At 42.7% G+C, this 19,918-nt stretch overlaps 1 protein-coding gene across 3 annotated transcripts in view; it reads right to left on the reverse strand.

The window, feature by feature from the left end:
• Nucleotides 1-8,071, reverse strand: part of LOC135542370 (protein MTSS 2-like) — a 114,017-nt gene extending 105,946 nt beyond the window's left edge. For all 3 annotated transcript variants that reach the window (XM_064969296.1, XM_064969297.1, XM_064969295.1), the window contains exon 1: nt 7,251-8,071. In XM_064969296.1, coding sequence (XP_064825368.1) covers nt 7,251-7,322 — 72 coding nt within the window. In that variant the 5' untranslated portion in view covers nt 7,323-8,071. The remainder of the gene's footprint in view (nt 1-7,250) is intronic.
• Between the last annotated feature and the right edge of the window lie 11,847 nt (nt 8,072-19,918).

Raw genomic sequence — 19,918 nt, forward strand, 5'->3', positions numbered from 1 at the left:
TGTGTTTACTTGCCCGGGGCAAGCAGACAAGAGTAAATGTTGAAGTGGGGAGTGGCATAAAGCATCTTGCAACAGCACCCACCAAATTACTAGCATGGCAGAATATCACCGGGACATTCTGACCATATATTCCACACATATTCATATATAAATGTACTTACGAGCAGCTAGGCCTACACATGGATGAAACCTACAGGCTTGGCCTTGATACAAGGATTAAAACCAATGCCCTCTTATTAAATGGGGTAAATTGAGTAGGCTATTTCACTTTAAACCTAGGCCTATCTGCGCACAGCTTTCCCCTCTAGATTGTGCCCCCACTCCTTAAATTTGCACACTGTTTATGCAATGCCAGGTATTAGTTGAAGGGACTAAATGTCTATGTTCTACCACCAAGCTCTCAAACATGCTATATAATTATGACCAAAGAAAAGATGGGATCCTTTTAACCGGGAGAAGAAAGTCTTCCCTTCACACTATTGCTACTCTTCAGTAGTTGTTTCAGGTAAACATCAGGTCTATTGTAACCACCTCAAATGGTGTTGTTTACATAGACAAGAGTGGCCTTTCACATTGACAAAGACCAATCCAATGCAGACATTTCTAATGTGCATGCGTGCAACTGTGTTCAGTCGCATGAGCAAATAGTTGTCATTTTAGCACGTAAACATCACAAGTTCCTATGATGAACACTTTCGGGAAAAGCTGGGATACCATCCAATGGTGTTACGATAAAAATCAAAATACAAGGGGTGATTTTATAATTCAGCTAACGTTCACAAGTTGGAAGAACATTGACCAGGGGCGATAGGTAAAATGGATGGCCCGTTTGATTTATTTCAGTTTGGGTTAGCCAGCCAACTAAATCCTGTTGGTTCAACAGCAAATTGGCTAACTTTAACTATGTGAAGCTAGCCACAATAACAATTAGGCACACTAGTGGAATTTGCATCTTGCCTTCAAAATAAAATGTCCCTCGCCGAAAGTGATGGAAACAGATACAAATAATGGAATAAGTTGACAATGTTATGAATGCAACAAAAGACAATAGATTAATAATAACAAAAAATGTAATCCGATGAGTTCGCATGGGGGGGGCACGTATCAGACTTCAGAATTGCATTGGGGGGCATACTTATTTCTCACTGTACAGCCCTACATATGGATTGTGGATCCATGAAATGTATAATTCTATTCAGTGACAACCACTGAACACCACTATGAGAAAAAAGATCAAGAATGACCTGTGCGACATTTTAATTTTTAAAATTTTACCTTTATTTAACCAGGCAAGTCAGTTAAGAACACATTCTTATTTTCAATGACAGCCTGGGAACAGTGGGTTAACTGCCTGTTCAGGGGCAGAACGACAGATTTGTACCTTGTCAGCTTGGGGGTTTGAACCCCCTTCCGGTTACTAGTCCAACGCTCTAACCACTAGGCTACCCTGCCGCCCCGACATAGTAGGGAGTTGTAGTTTCCAACAGGCGAAAATTTGACAGTTGTGTAGAAAACGTGGTAAATCACTACAATGACCGTAATCAATTGCATGCCTACTTGTCCATTCTGTTTCTTTTACACCTGCTACCTAAAAGAGACTTGAGAAGGATAGAAAAGTTGCTTCATGAGTTATAGTGGCAAGAAAAAGTGTGTGAACCCTTTGAAAACACCTGGATTTCTGCATAAATTGGTCATAGAATTTGATCTGATCATCTAAGTCACAATAGACAGTCTGCTTAAACGAATAACACAATTATACATTTTCATGTCTTAACCTCTTGAAACTCTGGGGGCGCTATTTCATTTTTGGATGAAAAACGTTCCCGTTTTAAACAAGATATTTTGTCACAAAAAGATGCTCGACTATGCATATAATTGATAGCTTTGGAAAGAAAACACTGACGTTTCCAGAACTGCAAAGATATTCTCTGTGCGTGCCCTAGAACGGGAGCTACAGGCAAAACCAAGATGAAACGGCATCCAGGAAACCAGCAAGATTTGAGGCTCCGTTTTCCATTGTCTCCTTATATGGCTGTGAATGCGAGAGGAATGAGCCTGCCCTTTCTGTCGTTTCCCCAAGGTGTCTGCAGCATTGTGACGTATTTGTAGGCATATCATTGGAAGATTGACCATAAGAGACTACATTTTCCAGGTGTCCGCCCGGTGTCCTCCGTCGAAATTGGTGCGTCTTTTTCAGCTGCTGGTATTTTTCCATGCGATTCTGAGGGGGAAGCAGGCTTCCACGAACTGCATATCAATGAAGAGATATGTGAAAAAACACCTTGAGGATTGATTCCAAACAACGTTTGCCATGTTTCGGTCGATATTATGGAGTTAATTCGGAAAAAGTTTGACGTTGTTGGTGACTGAATTTTCGGTTCGTTTCGGTAGCCAAATGTGATGTACAAAACGGAGCGATTTCTCCTACACAAAGATTCTTTCAGGAAAAACTGGACATTTGCTATGTAACTGAGAGTCTCCTCATTGAAAACATCCGAAGCTCTTCAAAGGTAAATTATTTTATTTATTTGGTTATCTGGTTTGTGTGTAAATGTTGCGTGCTAAATGCTACTCAAAATGCTAAGCTAGCTTAGCATACTCTTACACAAATTAGTGAATTGCTATAGTTCAAAAGCATATTTTGAAAATCTGAGATGACAGTGTTGTTAAGAAAAGGCTAAGCTTGAGAGCAGGCGCATTATTTTCATTTTATTTGCGATTTTCAGAAATCGTTAATGTTGCGTTATGCTAATGAGCCTGAGGCTTTATTCACGATCCCGGATCCGGGATGGGGAGTATCAAGAGGTTTTAATTGAACACACCGTATAAACATTCACAGTGCAGGGTGGGAAAAGTACGTGAACCCTTCGATTTAATAACTGGTTGACCCTCCTTTGGCAGCAATAACCACAACCAAACATTTTCTGTAGTTGTGGATCAGACCTACACAACAGTCCGGAGGAATTTTGGACCATTCTTATTAAAAAAACTGTTTCAGTCCAGCAATGTTCTTGTGACGTCTGGTGTAAACTGCTCGAGGTCATGCCACAGCACCTCAAATCAGGTTGAGGTCAGGACTCCAGAAGGTGTATTTTCTTCTGTTGAAGCCATTCTGTTGTTGATTCCCTTGTGTGTTTTGAGTCGATGTCCTGTTGCGTCACCCAACTTCTGTTGCGCTTCAATTGGAGGAGAGTTAGCCTAACATTCTCCTGCAAAATGTATAAATGACTTAAAGTTTTCCGTCGATGATAGCAGGCTGTCCAGGCCCTGGGGCAGCAAAGCAGCCCCAAACCATGATGCTCCCTTCACCATACTTTACAGTTGGGATGAGGTTTTGATGTTGGTTTTGTGTATTCTTGCCAAACAACTTAACTGTAGTTTCATCTGTCCACAGAAAATTTTGTCAGTGGCGCTGTGAAACATCCAGGTGCACTTCAGCTAACTTCAGACGTGCAGCAATTATCTTTTTTGGACAGCAGTGGCTTCTTCCACAGTGTACTCCCATGAACACCATTATTGTTTAGTGTTTCACATATAGTAGACTCGTCACAGATGTTAGCATGTTGCAGAGATTTCTGTAAGTCTTTAGCTGACACTCCAGGATTCTTCTTAACCTCATTGAGCATTCTGCACTGTGCTCTTGCAGTCATTTTTGCAGGACAGCCACTCCTAGGGAGAGTAGCAACAGTGCTGAACTTCCTCCATTTATAGGCAATTTGTCTTATCGTGGACTGACGAACATCAAGGCTTTTAGAGATAAAGCTGGAAAGGGTTACAGAAGTATGTAAGTCAACAATTCTTAATCTTGGGTCTTCTGAGAACTCTTTTGTTCGAGGCACGGTTCACATCAGGCAATGCTTCTTGTAAATAGCAAACTCAAATTTTGAGAGTGTTATTTATAGGGCAAGGCAGCTCTAGCCAACATCTTCAAATTGTATTAAATCTTTATTTAACCAGGGAGTCTAGTTGAGAACAACTTCTCATTTACAACTGCGACCTGGCATAGATAAAGCAAAGCAGTAATACACAAACAGTTACACATGGAATAAACTAACAGTCAAAAATACAATAGAAAAAGTATATACACACAGTGTGTGCAAATGAGGTAGGATAAGGGAGGTAAGGCAATAAATAGGCCATAGTGGCGAAATTATTAAAATATAGCAATTGAACACTGGAGTGATAGATGTGCAGAAGATGAGTGTGTAAGCAGATATACAGTGGGGAAAGAAAGTATTTAGTCAGCCACCAATTGTGCAAGTTCTCCCATTCTCCACATATTTTAAGTCAGAACTGTCAAGAGTAGTGAAGTTGGACGAGCGGGCAGGTGCGGGCAGCGATCGGTTGAAGAGCATGGATTTATTATTTATTACTTGCATTTAAGAGCAGTTGGAGGCCACTGAAGGAGTTGTATGGCATTGAAGCTTGTCTGGAGGGTTGTTGACACATTGTCCAAAGAAGGGCCAGAATTATACAGAATAGTGTCGTCTGCATAGAGGTGGATCAGAGAATCACTAGCAGCATGTGCAACATCATTGATGTATACAGAAAAGAGTCGGCCTGAGAATTGAACCCTGTAGCACCACCATAGAGACTGTCAGAGGTCCAGACAACAGACCCTCCAATTTGACACACTGAACTGTGTCTAAGAAGTAGTTGGTGAATGACAGTGATTGACATGGTCGAAAGCCTTGGCCAGGTCGATGAACACGGCTGCAAAGTAATTTCTCTTATCAATGGCGGTTATGATATAATTTAGGACCTTGAGTGTGGCTGAGAAGCACCCATGACCGGCTCGGAAACCAGATTGCATAGCAGAGAGGGTACAGTGGGATTTGAAATGGTCGGTGATCTGTTTATTAACTTGGCTTTCGAAAACCTTAGAAAAGGCAGGGTAGATAGGTCTGTAGCAGTTTTGGTCTAGAGTGTCTCCCACTTTGAAGAGGGGGTTGACCGTGGCAGCTTTCCAATCTTTAGGGATCTCTGACGATACGAAAGAGGTTGAACAGGCTAGTGATAGGGGATGCAACTATTTCGGCTGAATTTTAGAGAGGGTCCAGATTGTCTAGCCCAGATGATTTGTAGTGGTCCAGATTTTGCAGCTCTTTCAAAACATCAGCTATCTGGATTTGGGTGAAGGAGAAATGAGGGAGGCTTGGGCAAGTTGCTGTGGTGGGTGCAGGGTTGTTGACCGGGGTAGCGTTATCGCGGGGGGTATTCGATGCTATTGCAGTACACCACAGGGTGTTTTTATGCTGGTCAAGGGTAATCAGGTCTGGAGTGAACCAAGGGCTATATCTGTTCCTGGTTCTAAATTTTTGAATGGGGTATGCTTATTTAAGATGATGAGGAAAGCACTTTCAAAGAATAGCCAATATCCTTCCAGGATCCCCGGGCCAGGTCGATTAGAAAGGCCTACTCGCTGAAGTATTTTAGGGAGCGTTTGACAGTGATGAGGGGTGGTTATTTGAACGCAGGCAATGATCAGTGATCGCTGAGATCCTGGTTGAAGACAGAGGTATAATTGGAGGGCAGGTTGGTTAGGATGATATCTATGAGGGTGCTCGTGTTTACGGATTTGGGGTAGTACCTGGTAGGTTCATTGATAATTTGTGTGAGATTGAGGGCATCAAGCTTAGATTGTCGGATGGTCGGGGTGTTAAGCATGTCCACGTTTAGGTCACCTAACAGCATGAACTCTGAAGATAGATGGGGGCAATCAATTCACATATGGTGTCCAGGGCAAAGCTGTGGGCAGAAGGTGGTCTATAGCAAGCAGCAACGGTGAGAGACTTGTTTCTGGAAAGGTGGCATTTTAAAAGTAGAAGCTCAAATTGTTTGGAAACATACCTGGACAGTAAGACAGAACTCTGCAGGCCATATCTGCAGTAGATTGCAATTCAGTTTTATCTTGTTGGAAAATGTTATAGTTAGGCATGGAAATTTCAGGGTTTTTGGTGGTCTTCCGAAACCAGGATTCAGACACAGCCAATCTCGTCTCATTGATTGGACTCCAGGTTATCTGACTCCTAGCTTTTGGCAAAGTCACTAGCCTTGGGGTTCAAATGATTTAAACAATCAGTGTAGGTTTTAAAAAGTATGTATTCAATATAGACAAGAAAAATACAATAATTTGTGTGTTATTAGTTTAAGCACGCTATGTTTGTCTATTGTTGTGACCTAGATGAAGATCAGATCAAATTTGATAACCAATTTTAGCAGAAATCCAGGTAATTCCAAAGGGTTCACATACGTTCTTGCCACTTTATCTCTAGCTGAAAATACATGATCTAAGTGATTGATAGTTGGTATTCAGAAGTCATTAAAAAGTATGCCTTATTTACTTTATAGAACTACTAAAATTGTGATTTTTGTCAGACAGCAGCTCTATTGGAGATGATGACTTGTTATTAAATAATAATGTCATAAAATAAAACAAAAACAATATACACAATTGAAACGTTTCAAGTATATTTCCGGAGGCAGGTAGCCTAGTGGTTACGAGCATTGTGCCAGTAACCGAAGGTCGCTGGTTTTAATACCTGAACAGACTAGGTTGCCCTTGAGCAAGGCAATTAACCCTAATTGTTCCTGTAAATTGTTCTGAATAAGTGCATGACACTTTTTTTTAATGGGCAGTGACTTACCACGGTACTTTTACTAATTGTTTTATTCTGTGTTACAGCTTCCAATATCATCAAAACCGAAATCCGTTATTTTTTAAATAAACGAACCTCTGAAAAAGCACCAATTGTTCAGCACTAACAGGGTGTCGATTAGACTGACACCCCATTTCATTCAGCCACAATCCATATATATGTGTGATACATCCACAGTGCGAGTTAAAATTTGTCAAATTAACCAATTGTCTTCATTTTCTTTTTAAATCGCGTTACAAACTTGTTTAACATGATCTTCTCCAAATATGGCACTATTCCACTATTTGTATCCGTTTACTTCCCTTTCAAATTAGGAACTTTTATTTTAAATGCGAACCGCAAATTCCACTATTGTGGCTAATCGTTAGTGGCTAGCTTCACATAGGTGCTAAATATAGTTAGCTAGCCTGTTTCAAAGTACACCAATCATTTTGTCAACCCAAATAGTGACGAAGACGAGCCGTGACAACTTGGCAAATTCTAGTTAACGTCGTTAATAGCATGCTTGATAAATGATGGTTCTCACAAGATAAATGTGAAAGGGTTGAGTTATACCTACTAAGAAAGGTATTTATTGTAAATGCATCTTACCTTCATGTCGTTCATGGTGATCTGGAAGAGCCCTCCCAGAGCGCTGCATTCCTTTTCAATACCCGCATCCATTTTCCAAATCGAACAACACTAGCTAGCTGTAGTAGCTTTTAAATTCATTCGTTTATAAATATAGCTGTTGAGGGAAATCTCGGTGTAAAGTTTCAAAGGGATTGGCCCAAATATATCTATAGCTCAGTACTGTTAATGTTCTAGTAAAATAAATCCAAATTCCTGGAGGGAAACAATACAGTAGCTAGCAACGTGGAATATTATAATCCCGTCCGACTCGGTGTGTTTGGCTAGCTAGCTCGTTAACTAGCCAGCCAATTTGATACACCTAGCCAGCCAATTTGAAACATGGAATGGATGAATGTAGATAGAATGGGAATCCGTCCAATTGACCTGATTGTTGTATCCGAGCCTAGTATGCTATAGTTACAACCACAGCCAATCCAAATACCTATAGGACCTTGGCAATGCAGCTGGCCAGAAATTCCGGAATATCTACCTGCTAACTAGCAGTCCGTGATCAATGATTCCTTCAGTAGTCAGCAAATACAAACAAAAAGAAGCATATCTCTGTGTCCCATGAAAATAATTATGTTCGTGTCGAGTCATCTGTCCTCTTATGCGGTTTCAGTTTGTTGGTAAATGTGTGTCACCATGGGCTTTCACCCAGCCACGAGCCATACAATTATTCAATGAGAATCCACGTATCCCTTGAGTTTGCTGATGTGTGTTTCTGCCATTGAGCTATAATAAGAAGGTTGCTACCACCACCGTGCGCGCTCCAAATGACATATTTCCCAAGATCCGCCTGGTACTTGGGTGGAGCAAGTATGATTCGGATTTACAAGCATCACAAGGACATGGCTATTTTAATTCAATGTAAATCCTAATGTGATTAAAACATCACAATGAGGCCATTAATCTCTCTACAAAGAAATTAAATAAAACATTAACCGCAATGCAGCGTTTATCAGACATCGTATGAACTGCAAAGGTAGGAAAATGTTGGGGTCAATGATATTTTAATAAACAAATGTATTTAAATGACCTATGAATTAAAATGTCCTTATATGGAGGTGAACAAGATGACGTCACAGTCTGTAGAGCCATTGGCGAACCTCGCGAGACTCCGGGAACGCTAGCGAAACAGACCAAACAGGACGGGGTTTGGGGTTTGAGAAGGCAATGAGAGAAGAGAAACATTCTCCCTTAGTTGTTCTATTTCTCAAAAGCTATACGCAGAACCTAGATTCGAGCAAATGTCTTAAGTAGTTGAACATGTTATCACTTCAACCTCGTGAAAGTGACAAACTGACACAATTTCATTTTCGTTAAAAACTACTTTATATCGAAGTGCCTTTAATTTGACGGCATGCACATGCGCAGCTCGGCGCGAGACGACCATTGAATCCGTTGACGTTTCTACGCATGGGTTTAGCTAGCCAACGTCGCCATGACATCGCCTACAAGTGTGATTGGGGATTTCTATTGGAGAAGCAGCTTTAATACAGAGTTTCAAAACCAAGAGGCGCAACATCGCAAGACTTCCGGGAACGCTTGCGAGGCAAAACAGGCGGGGGATTGGGGTTAGAAGTCAATGAGAGAAAAACAAATCAAATGTATTTGACACATGTGCCGAATACAGACATGACACTGACATGCTTACTTACAAGCCCTTAACCAACAATGCAGTTTAGAAAAATAATTGTTAAGAAAAAAACATGAAATAAAAATTAGTAAGAGCAGTAGTAAAATAACAGTAGCGAGGCTATAAACAGGGGTACCGGTTAGTCAAGGTAATATGTATATGTTGGTAGAATTAAAGGGACTATGCATAGATAATAACGAGAGAGCAGCGGCAGTGTAAAAGGAGGGGGCGGGGGGAGGGGAATGCAAATAGTCTAGGTAGCCGTTTGATTAGCTGCTCAGGAGTCTTATGGCTTGTGGTCGGAGGCCAAGCAGTTGCCATACCAGGCAGTGATGCAACCAGTCAGTAGGGCTGGGCGATATGGCCAAGATATCATATGCTATTTTTCAAATTTGACGGTATGATGGTGTTTTATGTTTTTGATTAATAAAAGTTCTAAATTTGCTTAATGAGTAGTGTGTGACCCTAGGGTGTCAACACATATATTCCAAATTCTTTCAAAGGGTCTTTCTCCATTTGGATTGTTTTAGCCTTTTCAATTCTACTTCAACCTAAAAAAAATGTCCTGCATTTCCATCAATCTCTGCATTTCCTGCACTCATGTGAGATAATTTCCACACTGCCACAAAATGGGCAAAAATACTAGGCCTGATTTTATTTCCCAAAGCCAGCTAACTTGCAATTAGCATTAGTGTCTCACAAGTTTTAGGGAACATTACATTACATTTACATTTAAGTCATTTAGCAGACGCTCTTATCCAGAGCGACTTACAAATTGGTGAATTCACCTTCTGACATCCAGTGGAACAGCCACTTTACAATAGTGCATCTAAATCATTAAGGGGGAGGGGGGGGGGTGAGAAGGATTACTTATCCTATCCTAGGTATTCCTTGAAGAGGTGGGGTTTCAGGTGTCTCCGGAAGGTGGTGATTGACTCCGCTGTCCTGGCGTCGTGAGGGAGTTTGTTCCACCATTGGGGGGCCAGAGCAGCGAACAGCGAGCAGGGAAACTTTGCTGTTTCAAACCGGTCCTTGCATAAATACCGGTATATAGTAAAATACAGTATACCGCCCATCCCTACCAGTCAGGATGCTCTCGATGGTGCAGGTGTTGAACCCATGCCAAATCTTTTCAGTCACCTGAGGTGGAATAGGATCCAGTTGCAGGTGTTTCATCCCAGGGTCCTTAGCTTATTGAGCTGCCAGTTGAGGACATGTGAGGCATCTGATTCTCAAACTAGACACTAATGTACTTGTCCTCTTGCTCAGTTGTGCACCGGGGCCTCCCACTCCTCTTTCTATTCTGGTTAGAGCCAGTTTGCGCTGTTATGTGAAGGAAGTAGTACACAGCGTTGTACAAGGTCTTCAGTTTCTTGGCAATTTCTCGCATGGAATAACCTTCATTTCTCAGAACAAGAATAGACTGACGAGTTTCAGAAGAAAGTTCTTTGTTTCTGGCTATTTTGAGCCTGTAATCAAACCCACATATGCTGATGCTCCAGATACTCAACTGGTCTAAAGAAAGCCAGTTTTATTGCTTCTTTAAATCAGGACAACAGTTTTCAGCTGTGCTAACATAATTGCTAAATAGTTTTCTAATGATCAAATAGACTTTTAAAATGATCAACTTGGATATGCTAACATGCCATTTGAACACAGGAGTAATTGGTTGCTGATAATGGGCCGCTATAGATGTTCCATACATTTGTATTTTTTTGTTTCCAGCTACAATAGTAATTTACAACATTAACAATGTCTACCCTGTAATTCTGATTTGACACTTTTTTGCTTTTCTTTAAAAAACAAGGACATTTCGAAGTGACCCCAAACTTTTGAATGGTAGTTTACATAAACACATATTTACATTTACATTTAAGTCATTTAGCAGACGCTCTTATCCAGAGCGACTTACAAATGGTCATACATTGGTTACTGACATGATAGAAAAGTCCCTAGTGGGCTATGCCAATATGACAAAGGAAAGGGATGGGATAGCTCAAGAGCGGGAAACTCAGAGTGGATTCACCACATACAGTTGAATACTTCATCAGAAATATGGACATTTAGCACCCTAACAACCGCTCATTTGGATTTTAGATATTTACGAGTGTACGTCTTGGTTGTCCCTCTCTGCAATCGCCAGTCCGTCTGCTGGGTAGTCAGACAACAGAAAGCCTCTGGTCTGTCCACCAGAAATCAAAGTCCATCGTAGTTGTTATAATGGACACTTCAGAGTAGCATTCGGAAATGTTCAGATGCGTTTACCAGACTAAAGTATTTAAACAGCTGCAGCCTGAATAATTGTTCTTTAGTTTGTAGATATCTTAGCCATTTCAACGTGGGGACCTAGTCCTGGTGTTATCTAGACTCTAGTTTGTATTGCCAACCATTTCAACATGTAGCGAAAGCTCCATATTTTTTGGTCTAATGTACATTTTGGTGGAAGTAACTTTTATACTAGAGTAGAAAAGAGGGTGTTTCCATGACGCCAATGTAAATGTCTGTACTAAAAGGGTGTGTCCACTGACCAGTTAACTTTTATCTAAACAAGTATTTCGTTTTGAAGGCCATATTTGTAAGTAGTTCCACAACATTTAGATGTAAATCTGATAATTACATTGTGAAAGCTCTTTAAATTACAATGTTTCCGTTATAACATATTTAATGATATCACCACACAGTAAAAGTTGGGCATGATTGTTGTTTAAATTCCCATGAACCATTCCAACTGGTTGGAATACAGAAATTTGTTAACATTAGAAAACCTTTTGAGGTACCGTAATGCAAAGTTTTCTCTGTGGTAACAAAGAGATTGTTAACGTTCATCTTGGCAGAGTAGGGAAGGGAGTTTTGGTATTTACGACCATCATTAAACAGCCGACTTCCCGCTCTCCCCCTCTATGAGAGAAAGAGCACGATGTAGAGCGGACCCACTTTAACCTGATCCTTCAGATTGTCACAGGAGAGTCATGACAGAATTATGGTCAGATTTGTCAGATATGCACGTGTCTCTGTGTGTGGAGTAAAGGTGGTCTAGTTTTTTTTCTCCTCTGGTTGCACATTTAACATGCTGGTAGAAATTAGGTAAAATATTTCCCTAGGGATATTTTTCCTCTGGTTGCACATTTAACATGCTGGCAGAAATGAGGTAAGACTGATTTAAGTTTCCCTGCATTAAAGTTCCCGGCCACTAGGAGCGCTGCCTCTGAATGAGCGTTTTCCTGTTTGCTTATGGCCTTATACAGCTCATTGAGTGCAAACTTAGTGCCAGCATCAGTCTGTGGTGGTAAATAGATTCCTTAATATTAGATTTCGTGCACCAGCGGTTGTTTACAAATATACACAGACCGCCACCCCTTGTCTTACCGGAGGCAGCTGTTCAATCTTGCTAATGCAGCGTAAAACCCACCAGCTGTATTTTAGCCAGGCCGTCATTCAGCCACGACTCGATCAAACATAAGATATTACAGTTTAATGTCCTGTTGGTTGGACATTCATGATTGTAGCTTGTCTATTTTGTTATCCAATGATTTAGCCAACATACAGAAGACTGATGGTAGAGGCAGATTACACATTCGCTGTTGGATCCTTATAAGGCACCCCGACCTACGTCCCCGATATCTCCGTCACTTTCTCCTGCGAATGACGGGGACGTTGGCCTTGTCGGGTGTCTGAAGTAAATCCTTTGCGTCCGACTCGTTAAAGAAAAACAATATTCATTCAGTACGAGGTGAGTAATCAATCGCTGTCCTGATATCCAATAGCTGTTTTCGGTCATAAGAGACGGTGGCAGAAAAATAAAATAAGTTATAAATAATGGAGAAAAACACACAATAGCACAATTGCAGAGCCTGTAAAATGGCAGCCATCTGTCACGGCCGTCGAAAGAAGTGGACCAAAGTGCAGCGTTGTGAGCGTACATTTTCCTTTTTATTTAAAATGTCGCCAACAAATGAAGACACAACCGTGAAGCTTACAGGGCTATGGTGCCACTAACAAAAGTCAACTACCCACACTGAAAGGAGGGAAAAAGGGCTACCTAAGTATGATTCAGAGACAACGATAGACAGCTGTCTCTAATTGAGAACCATACCCGGCCAAAACATAGAAAACAAAACATAGAATGCCAATCACACCCTGTGACACCATCTCCTCCAGCGCAATTCAAATCCTTCCTTAGTTATTGATTTTCTAGGATAAGAGCGTCTGCTAAATGACTTAAATGTAAATGTAAATCTGAAGGCACAACCTACATTAAATGATGCATCGCGCTCCAAACCAACCGAACTTTGTCTTTCCTCCAGAAATGTTGTGTGCCTGAAATTCTGACAGAACCCTCACCGAAAAACAAACAAAAATGCCAAATTGTTGTCATAATATATGTACGAATATGGAGGTAGAATAATGACTTCATTATACAAGAATGTAAAATATGAGGTCACCTGTATGCTAAGTTTTGTGGTTGCAAAAAAATGTGCAAATCTAACTTTGAGAATAAATGCAACCTCAACCCAATCGAACACGATGAAATAGAACGCCGACTGCGAGTCAGGCCTAATCGCCCAACAGTGCATTCGGAAAGTATTCAGACCCCTTGACTTTTGCTACGTTACAGCCTTATTGGATTAAATTGACAAAGCAGAAATCGTTTTTTTTTTAAATGATTGTAAAAAACTGAAGTATTCGGACACTGCTATTAATTAAACTTGAAATTGAGCTCAGGTGTATCCTGTTTCTGTCACGTTCTGACCCTAGTTCCTGTGTTATTTGTTTGTTTTAGTTGGTCAGGACATGTTTTGTGTTTCTAGGATGGTTTTCTGTGTTCGGCCTAGTATGGTTCTCAATCAGAGGCAGGTGTCGTTAGTTGTCTTTGATTGAGGATCAAACTTTGGTAGCCTGGGTTTCACTGTTGTTTTGTGGGTGATTGTTTCTGTGTTTGTTCGCCACACGGTACTGTTTGGGTTTTGTTCACGTTTATTGTTTTGTATTCATTGAGTGTTCAGTTTATGTTTTATTAAACAATATGGACACTTACCACACTGCGCATTGGTCCTCTGATCCTTTTCGCTACTCCTCCTCAGAAGAGGAGGAGGAGAACCTTTACAGAATCACCCACCAACCAAGGACCAAGCGGCGTGGTAACGGGCAGCAGCAACAATGGCCGAAGACACAAGACTCCTGGACGTGGGAGGAAATCCTAGACGGGAGAGGACCCTGGGCAAAGCCAGGGGAATATTGCTTCCCCAAAGTGCAGCAGGAGAAGCAGCAGCAGCAGTGGCAGCGGCCAGCATCACAAGACTCATGGACATGGGAGGACGAGTTGGACGGAAAAGGACCCTGGGCAGAGCCAGGGGAATATCGCCACCCCAAAGCAGAGCTGGAGGCAGCGAAAGCAGAGAGGCGGCATTACGAGGAGCTGGCACGGCAGCGCGGCTGGAAGCCCGAGAGGCAGTCCCAAAAATGTCTTGGGTGGGGGCACAGGGAGAGTGTGGCAGAGTCAGGAGTCAGACCTGAGCCAACTCCCCCTGTTTACCGTAAGAGCCAAGGATGGAACCAGAGCCGGTCAGGGCGGTGTTGGAGGTGAGCGAAGCAGAGACAGTGAAGGAGTTAATGGGGAAATTGGAGGAGAGATTTATGAGAGAGGTGCTGTGTTGGTGCATGAGGCACGGCATTCGCCCGACGGAGCGTCTTGGGGATTTGATGGCACCTGGGTCAGCTCTCCATACTCGTCCTGAGGTGCGTGCTAGTCGTCTGGTGAAGACTGTGCCAGCCTCACGCACCAGGCCTCCTGTGCACCTCCCTAGCCCTGCACGTCCTGTGCCAGCTCAGCGCTACAGTGCTCCTAGCCGTGCTAACCGTGGCGGGCGTTGTACTGGTCAGGCACCGTGTTATGCGGTGGAACGCACGGTGTCCCCAGTACTCGTGCTTAGCCCGGTGCGCTACATCCCAGCTCCCCACATCTGCCGGGCTAGGGTGAAGATCCAGCCAGGGCGGCTTGTGCCAGCCCTGCTCTCAAGATCTCCAGTACGCCTTCACGGTTCGGTCCATCCAGTGCCACCTCAACGCACCAGCCCTCCGGTGGCAGCCCCCCGCACCAGGCTGTCTCTCCGTCCTTTGGCTACAGGTGCTCCCGCCTGTCCAGCGTTGCTAGCGCCTTCCTCCTCTCCAGAGCTGCTAGAGTCTCCTGTCTGTCCAGAGCTGCTAGAGTCTCCAGTCTCTCCAGAGCTGCTAGCGCCTTCCTTCTCTCCAGAGCTGCTAGAGTCTTCTGCCTGTCCAGAGCTGCTAGAGTCTCCAGTCTGTCCTGAGCCGCCAGAGCAGCCAGTCTGTCATGAGCCGCCAGAGCCGCCAGTCAGCATGGAGCCGCCAGCGCCGCCAGTCAGCATGGAGCCGCCAGAGCCGCCAGCCAGCATGGAGCCGCCAGAGCCGCCAGTCAGCTTGGAGCCGCCAGGAGCCGCCAGAGACGTCAACCAGCCAGGAGCCCGCCAGAATCGTCAACCAGCCAGGAGCTGCCAGAGCCGTCAGCCAGCCAGGAGCTGCCAGAGCCGTCAGCCAGCCAGGAGCTGCCAGAGCCGTCAGTCAGCCAGAAGCCAGATTTATTAGGGTTCCCAGGTCAGGGTCGGCGGCACGGGTCGGCGTTCCTAGGAGTCCACAGAGGCGGACTAAGACTATTGTGGAGTGGGGTCCACGTCCAGCGCCAGAGCCGCCACCACAGACAGATGCCCACCCAGACCCTCCCCTATAGGTTCAGGTTTTGCGGCCAGAGTCCGCAACTTGGGGGTGTGTGTGGGGGGGGGTACTGTCACGTTCTGACCCTAGTTCTTGTGTTATTTGTTTGTTTTAGTTGGTCATTCTATGTTTTGTGTTTCTAGGTTGGTTTTCTGTGTTCGGCCTAGTATGGTTCTCAATCAGAGGCAGGTGTCGTTAGTTGTCTCTGATTGAGGATCATACTTAGTTAGCCTGGGTTTCACTGTTGTTTTGTGGGTGATTGTTTCCGTGTCTATGTTTGTTCACCACACGGTACTGTTTGGGTTTTGTTCACGTTTATTGTTTTGTTTTCATTGAGTGTTCAGTTTATGTTTCATTAAACGATATGGAAACTTACCACACTGCGCATTGGTCCTCTGATCCTTCTCGCTACTCCTCCTCAGAAGAGGAGGAGAAGAACCTTTACAGTTTCCATTGATCATCCTTATGATGCTTCTACAACTAGATTGGAGTCCAACTGTGGTAAATTCAATTGACTGGACATGATTTGGAAAGGCACACACCTGTCTATATAAGGTCCCACATTTGATAGTGCATGTCAAAATCAAATAAAATGTGTCACATGCGCCGAATACAACAGGTGTAGACCTTACCATGAAATGCTTACTTACAAGCCCTTAACCAGTTCAAGAAATAGAGTTAAGAAAATGTTTACTAAATAAAATCTAATCAAAAAGTAACGAAAAAATTACATAACAACAACAAGACTATATACAGTGGGTTTTGGGTACTGAGTCAATGTGTGTGGATGCAGGTTAGTTGAGGTAATTTGTAAAGTGACTATGCATAGATAATAAACAGCGAGTAGCAGCCATTTAAAAACAAAGAGTGGGGGTAATTTGATTATGTGTTCAGCAGTCTTATGACTTGGGGATAGAAGCTGTTAAGGAGCCTTTTGCTGCTGTACTGCTTGCCGTGTGGTAGCAGAGAGAACAGTCTATGACTAGGGTGGCTGGAGTCTTTGACCATTTTTAAGGCTTTCCTCTGACACCGCCTGGTATAGAGGTCCTGGATGGCAGGAAGCTTGACCCCAGCGATGTACTGGGACGTACGCACTACCCTCTATAGCGCCTTGATGCCGAAAAGTTGCCATACCAGGCGGGGATGCAACCAGTCAGGATGCTCTTGATGGTGCAGCTGTAGAACTTGTTGAGGAACTGGGGATCCATGCCTTTTCCCTCTCTCCTGAGGGGGAAAAGGTTTTGTGGTGCCCTTTTCACGGCTGTCTTGGTGTGTTTGGACCATGATAGTCTGTTGGTGATGTGGGACCAGAGCTAAAACCAAGCCATTGGATCAAAGGAATTGTCCGTAGAGCTCCGAGACAGGATTGTGTCGAGGCACAGATCTGAGGAAGGGTACAGATTTAAAAATTCTGCAGCATTGAAACTCCAAGAACACAGTGGCCTCAATCATTTTTAAATGGAAGAAGTTTGGAGCCACCGAGACTCTTCCTAGAGCTGGCCGCTAGTCCAAACTAAGCAATTGGGGGACAAATACCTTGGTCACTGTGACAGAGCTTCAGAGTTCCTTTGTGGAGATGGGAGATTCTTTCAGAAGGACAAAAATCTGTGTGGCACTCCACCAATCAGGCCTTTATGGTAGAGTGGCCAGACAGAAGCCACTCCTCAGTAAAAAGGCACATGACAGCCCACTTGGTTTGCCAAAAGGCACCTAAAGGACTCTCAGATTATGAGAAACAAGATGGTCTGGTCTGATGAAACCAAGATTAAACTCTTTGGCATGAATGCCAAGCTTAACTTCTGGAGGAATCCTGGCACCATCCCTACAGTGAAGCATGGTGGTGGCAGCATCATGCTTTGGGGATGTTTTTCAGCGGCAGGGACTGGAAGACTTGTCAGGATCGAGGGAAAGATGAAACGAGCAAAGTACAGAGAGAGCCTTGATGAAAACCTGCTCCAGAGGGCCCAGGACCTCAGACTGGGGAAAAGGTTCACCTTCCAACAGGACAACGACACTAAGCAAACAGCCAAGACAGCCCAGGAGTGGCTTCGGGACAAGTCTCTGAATGTGTTTGAGTGGCCCGGCCAGAGCACGGACTTGAACCCGATCGAACATCTCTGGGGAGACCTGAAAATAGCTGTGCAGTGACGCTCCCCATCCAACCTGACAGAGCTTGAGATGATCTGCAGAGAAGAATGGGAGAAACTCCCCAAATACAGGTGTGCCAAGCTTGTAGCTTCATACCCAAGAAGACAAGGCTATCATCACTGCCAAAGATGCTTCAACAAAGTACTAAGTAAGGGGTCTCAATACTTATGTTAATATAATATTCAAGTTTAATACATGTGCTAAAATTTCTAAAAATAAGTTTTGGCTTTGTTAATATGGGGTATCGTGTAGATTGATGACTGGAAAAAAGTTATTTTAGAATAAGGCTGTAACATAACAAAATGTGGATAAAGTCAAGGGGTCTGAACACTTTCTGAATACACTGTAGTTAGCTCATCTCACCTGGGCACTGCAGCAGCCAGATTAAGCAACTGCAGATGAAGCACTTGCATCTAATCTTCTTCCCCTTCCCCATCCCCTCGTCTTGATTCTACAGGGAGCAAGCATGTTCTCCTCAAAACATTATTAGCAAGCTAGCTAAAGTTAACCAACTTGAGCAGAGATCATTGCTAGCTAACTAGCAACGCCAGCCAACTACATACCAAATAAACACAGAGCAAACAATTGTTTTCTAATGTCTCAACAAAATGACAAGAACACAACAATGACAAGAACACAACTAGACCTATTGATCTGATACACAACGTAAGAACCACTAGATACAGACGGCTTTAAAGCTAGGTAGATAACCAACCATGTAATGCCAAAAGAAAGGCATCAGCTTTGTAGCAGTTATGCCATGTGGAATCACTTGTTTAATTCTTCCCACCATCTTCCTCACCAACACCTTGTTGAAGCTTTCAAATTCTGTGAATATCATTTAGCTAGCTAGCTATTCATTTTAACAAATTGTAACTGATCTATATTTAGCGCAGTAGCGCATGCTTCCAGACCGGAACCCTGTAAAACATGAAAGCAAATTCAAGAATGTTATCGCCTCATCCAATTGGTCGGAAGAAAAAGCCCTGTCCTGCCTGCTTACCGATTATTATTATTTTTACAATTGCAAAACTTTTGGCACAGGTTAGTCGAAAAATGTGTGCACAGATTCGACATCGGCAAGTGTAGTATTGATTCACAGAAGAAGATTCACCAGTCGCAAGTTTAGTAAATGAATTGCAATCATTCTCAAATGTAGTTGCATGCTGGCAAATCTTATTGAATTTATTCACATATCAAGTTACCTGTTTGCAAGTGTTGTTGCATTTATTCACAAAATAAGTTACATATTTGCTAATATTTGTTGCAACTACAAAATTCAGTGTACAAGTGAATTAATATTTTACATGTGCAAATCATACTTTACATGCTTGTAATTAAGTCATTATTCCACCTCCATTCACAAACTCTACTGAATTGCTTCAGCTGAAAAGCATGCGGACACCTTGAGTATGAGCTTAGCTAGCCAACGTCGCCATGACATCACCTACAAGTGAGATCGGCAATTTCTATTGGAGAAGCAATCTTTATACTGTACTGTCTTTGGTGAAATTGAACTGAACTAAAAGTACTTTGAAATGCCCCCTGACCCATTTTTAGTTATTTATTCATGCATTATCACATTTTTCAAACTTTAATTAATTGTATTCATTTATATATTTATTCATTCTTTCCTCCAATATGATAATAAGGAGGTGTCAATCAAACGTCTGTTGGTGGTATCTAACAAACCATTGGTTGATCAATGTCATGGCGCTTTGTTCAATTGCTTTTGCGTGCCTTTCCACCACCTATGTGAAGCTAGCCACAAAAGCGATTTGCCAAAATAGTAACATTTGTGGTTCAAAACAAGTCCTGCATTGAAACTGATGCAAACAGATACACATACTGGAATAACGCCATATATGGACGAATATTAAAAATCTGAAATCACACAGTGGATGTATAAGACTTTAGAATTGAATTGGGGGCCTACTATATGCATTGTACAGCCTTGCCTATGGAGCTTGGGTCCATGAAATGTTCACAACTGAAGAGTTTACACAAATATTAGGATATTAACTGTGGGAAATCATCTCACTATTCAGCCTATTGTGCGTAAAGATTTTATTTTATTTATTAGGATCCCTATTAGCTGACGTTAATGGCGACAGCTAGTCTTACCGGGATCTAA

The sequence above is a fragment of the Oncorhynchus masou genome, chromosome 6, assembly GCF_036934945.1.
Source record: "Oncorhynchus masou masou isolate Uvic2021 chromosome 6, UVic_Omas_1.1, whole genome shotgun sequence".
Lineage (NCBI taxonomy): Eukaryota > Metazoa > Chordata > Actinopteri > Salmoniformes > Salmonidae > Oncorhynchus > Oncorhynchus masou.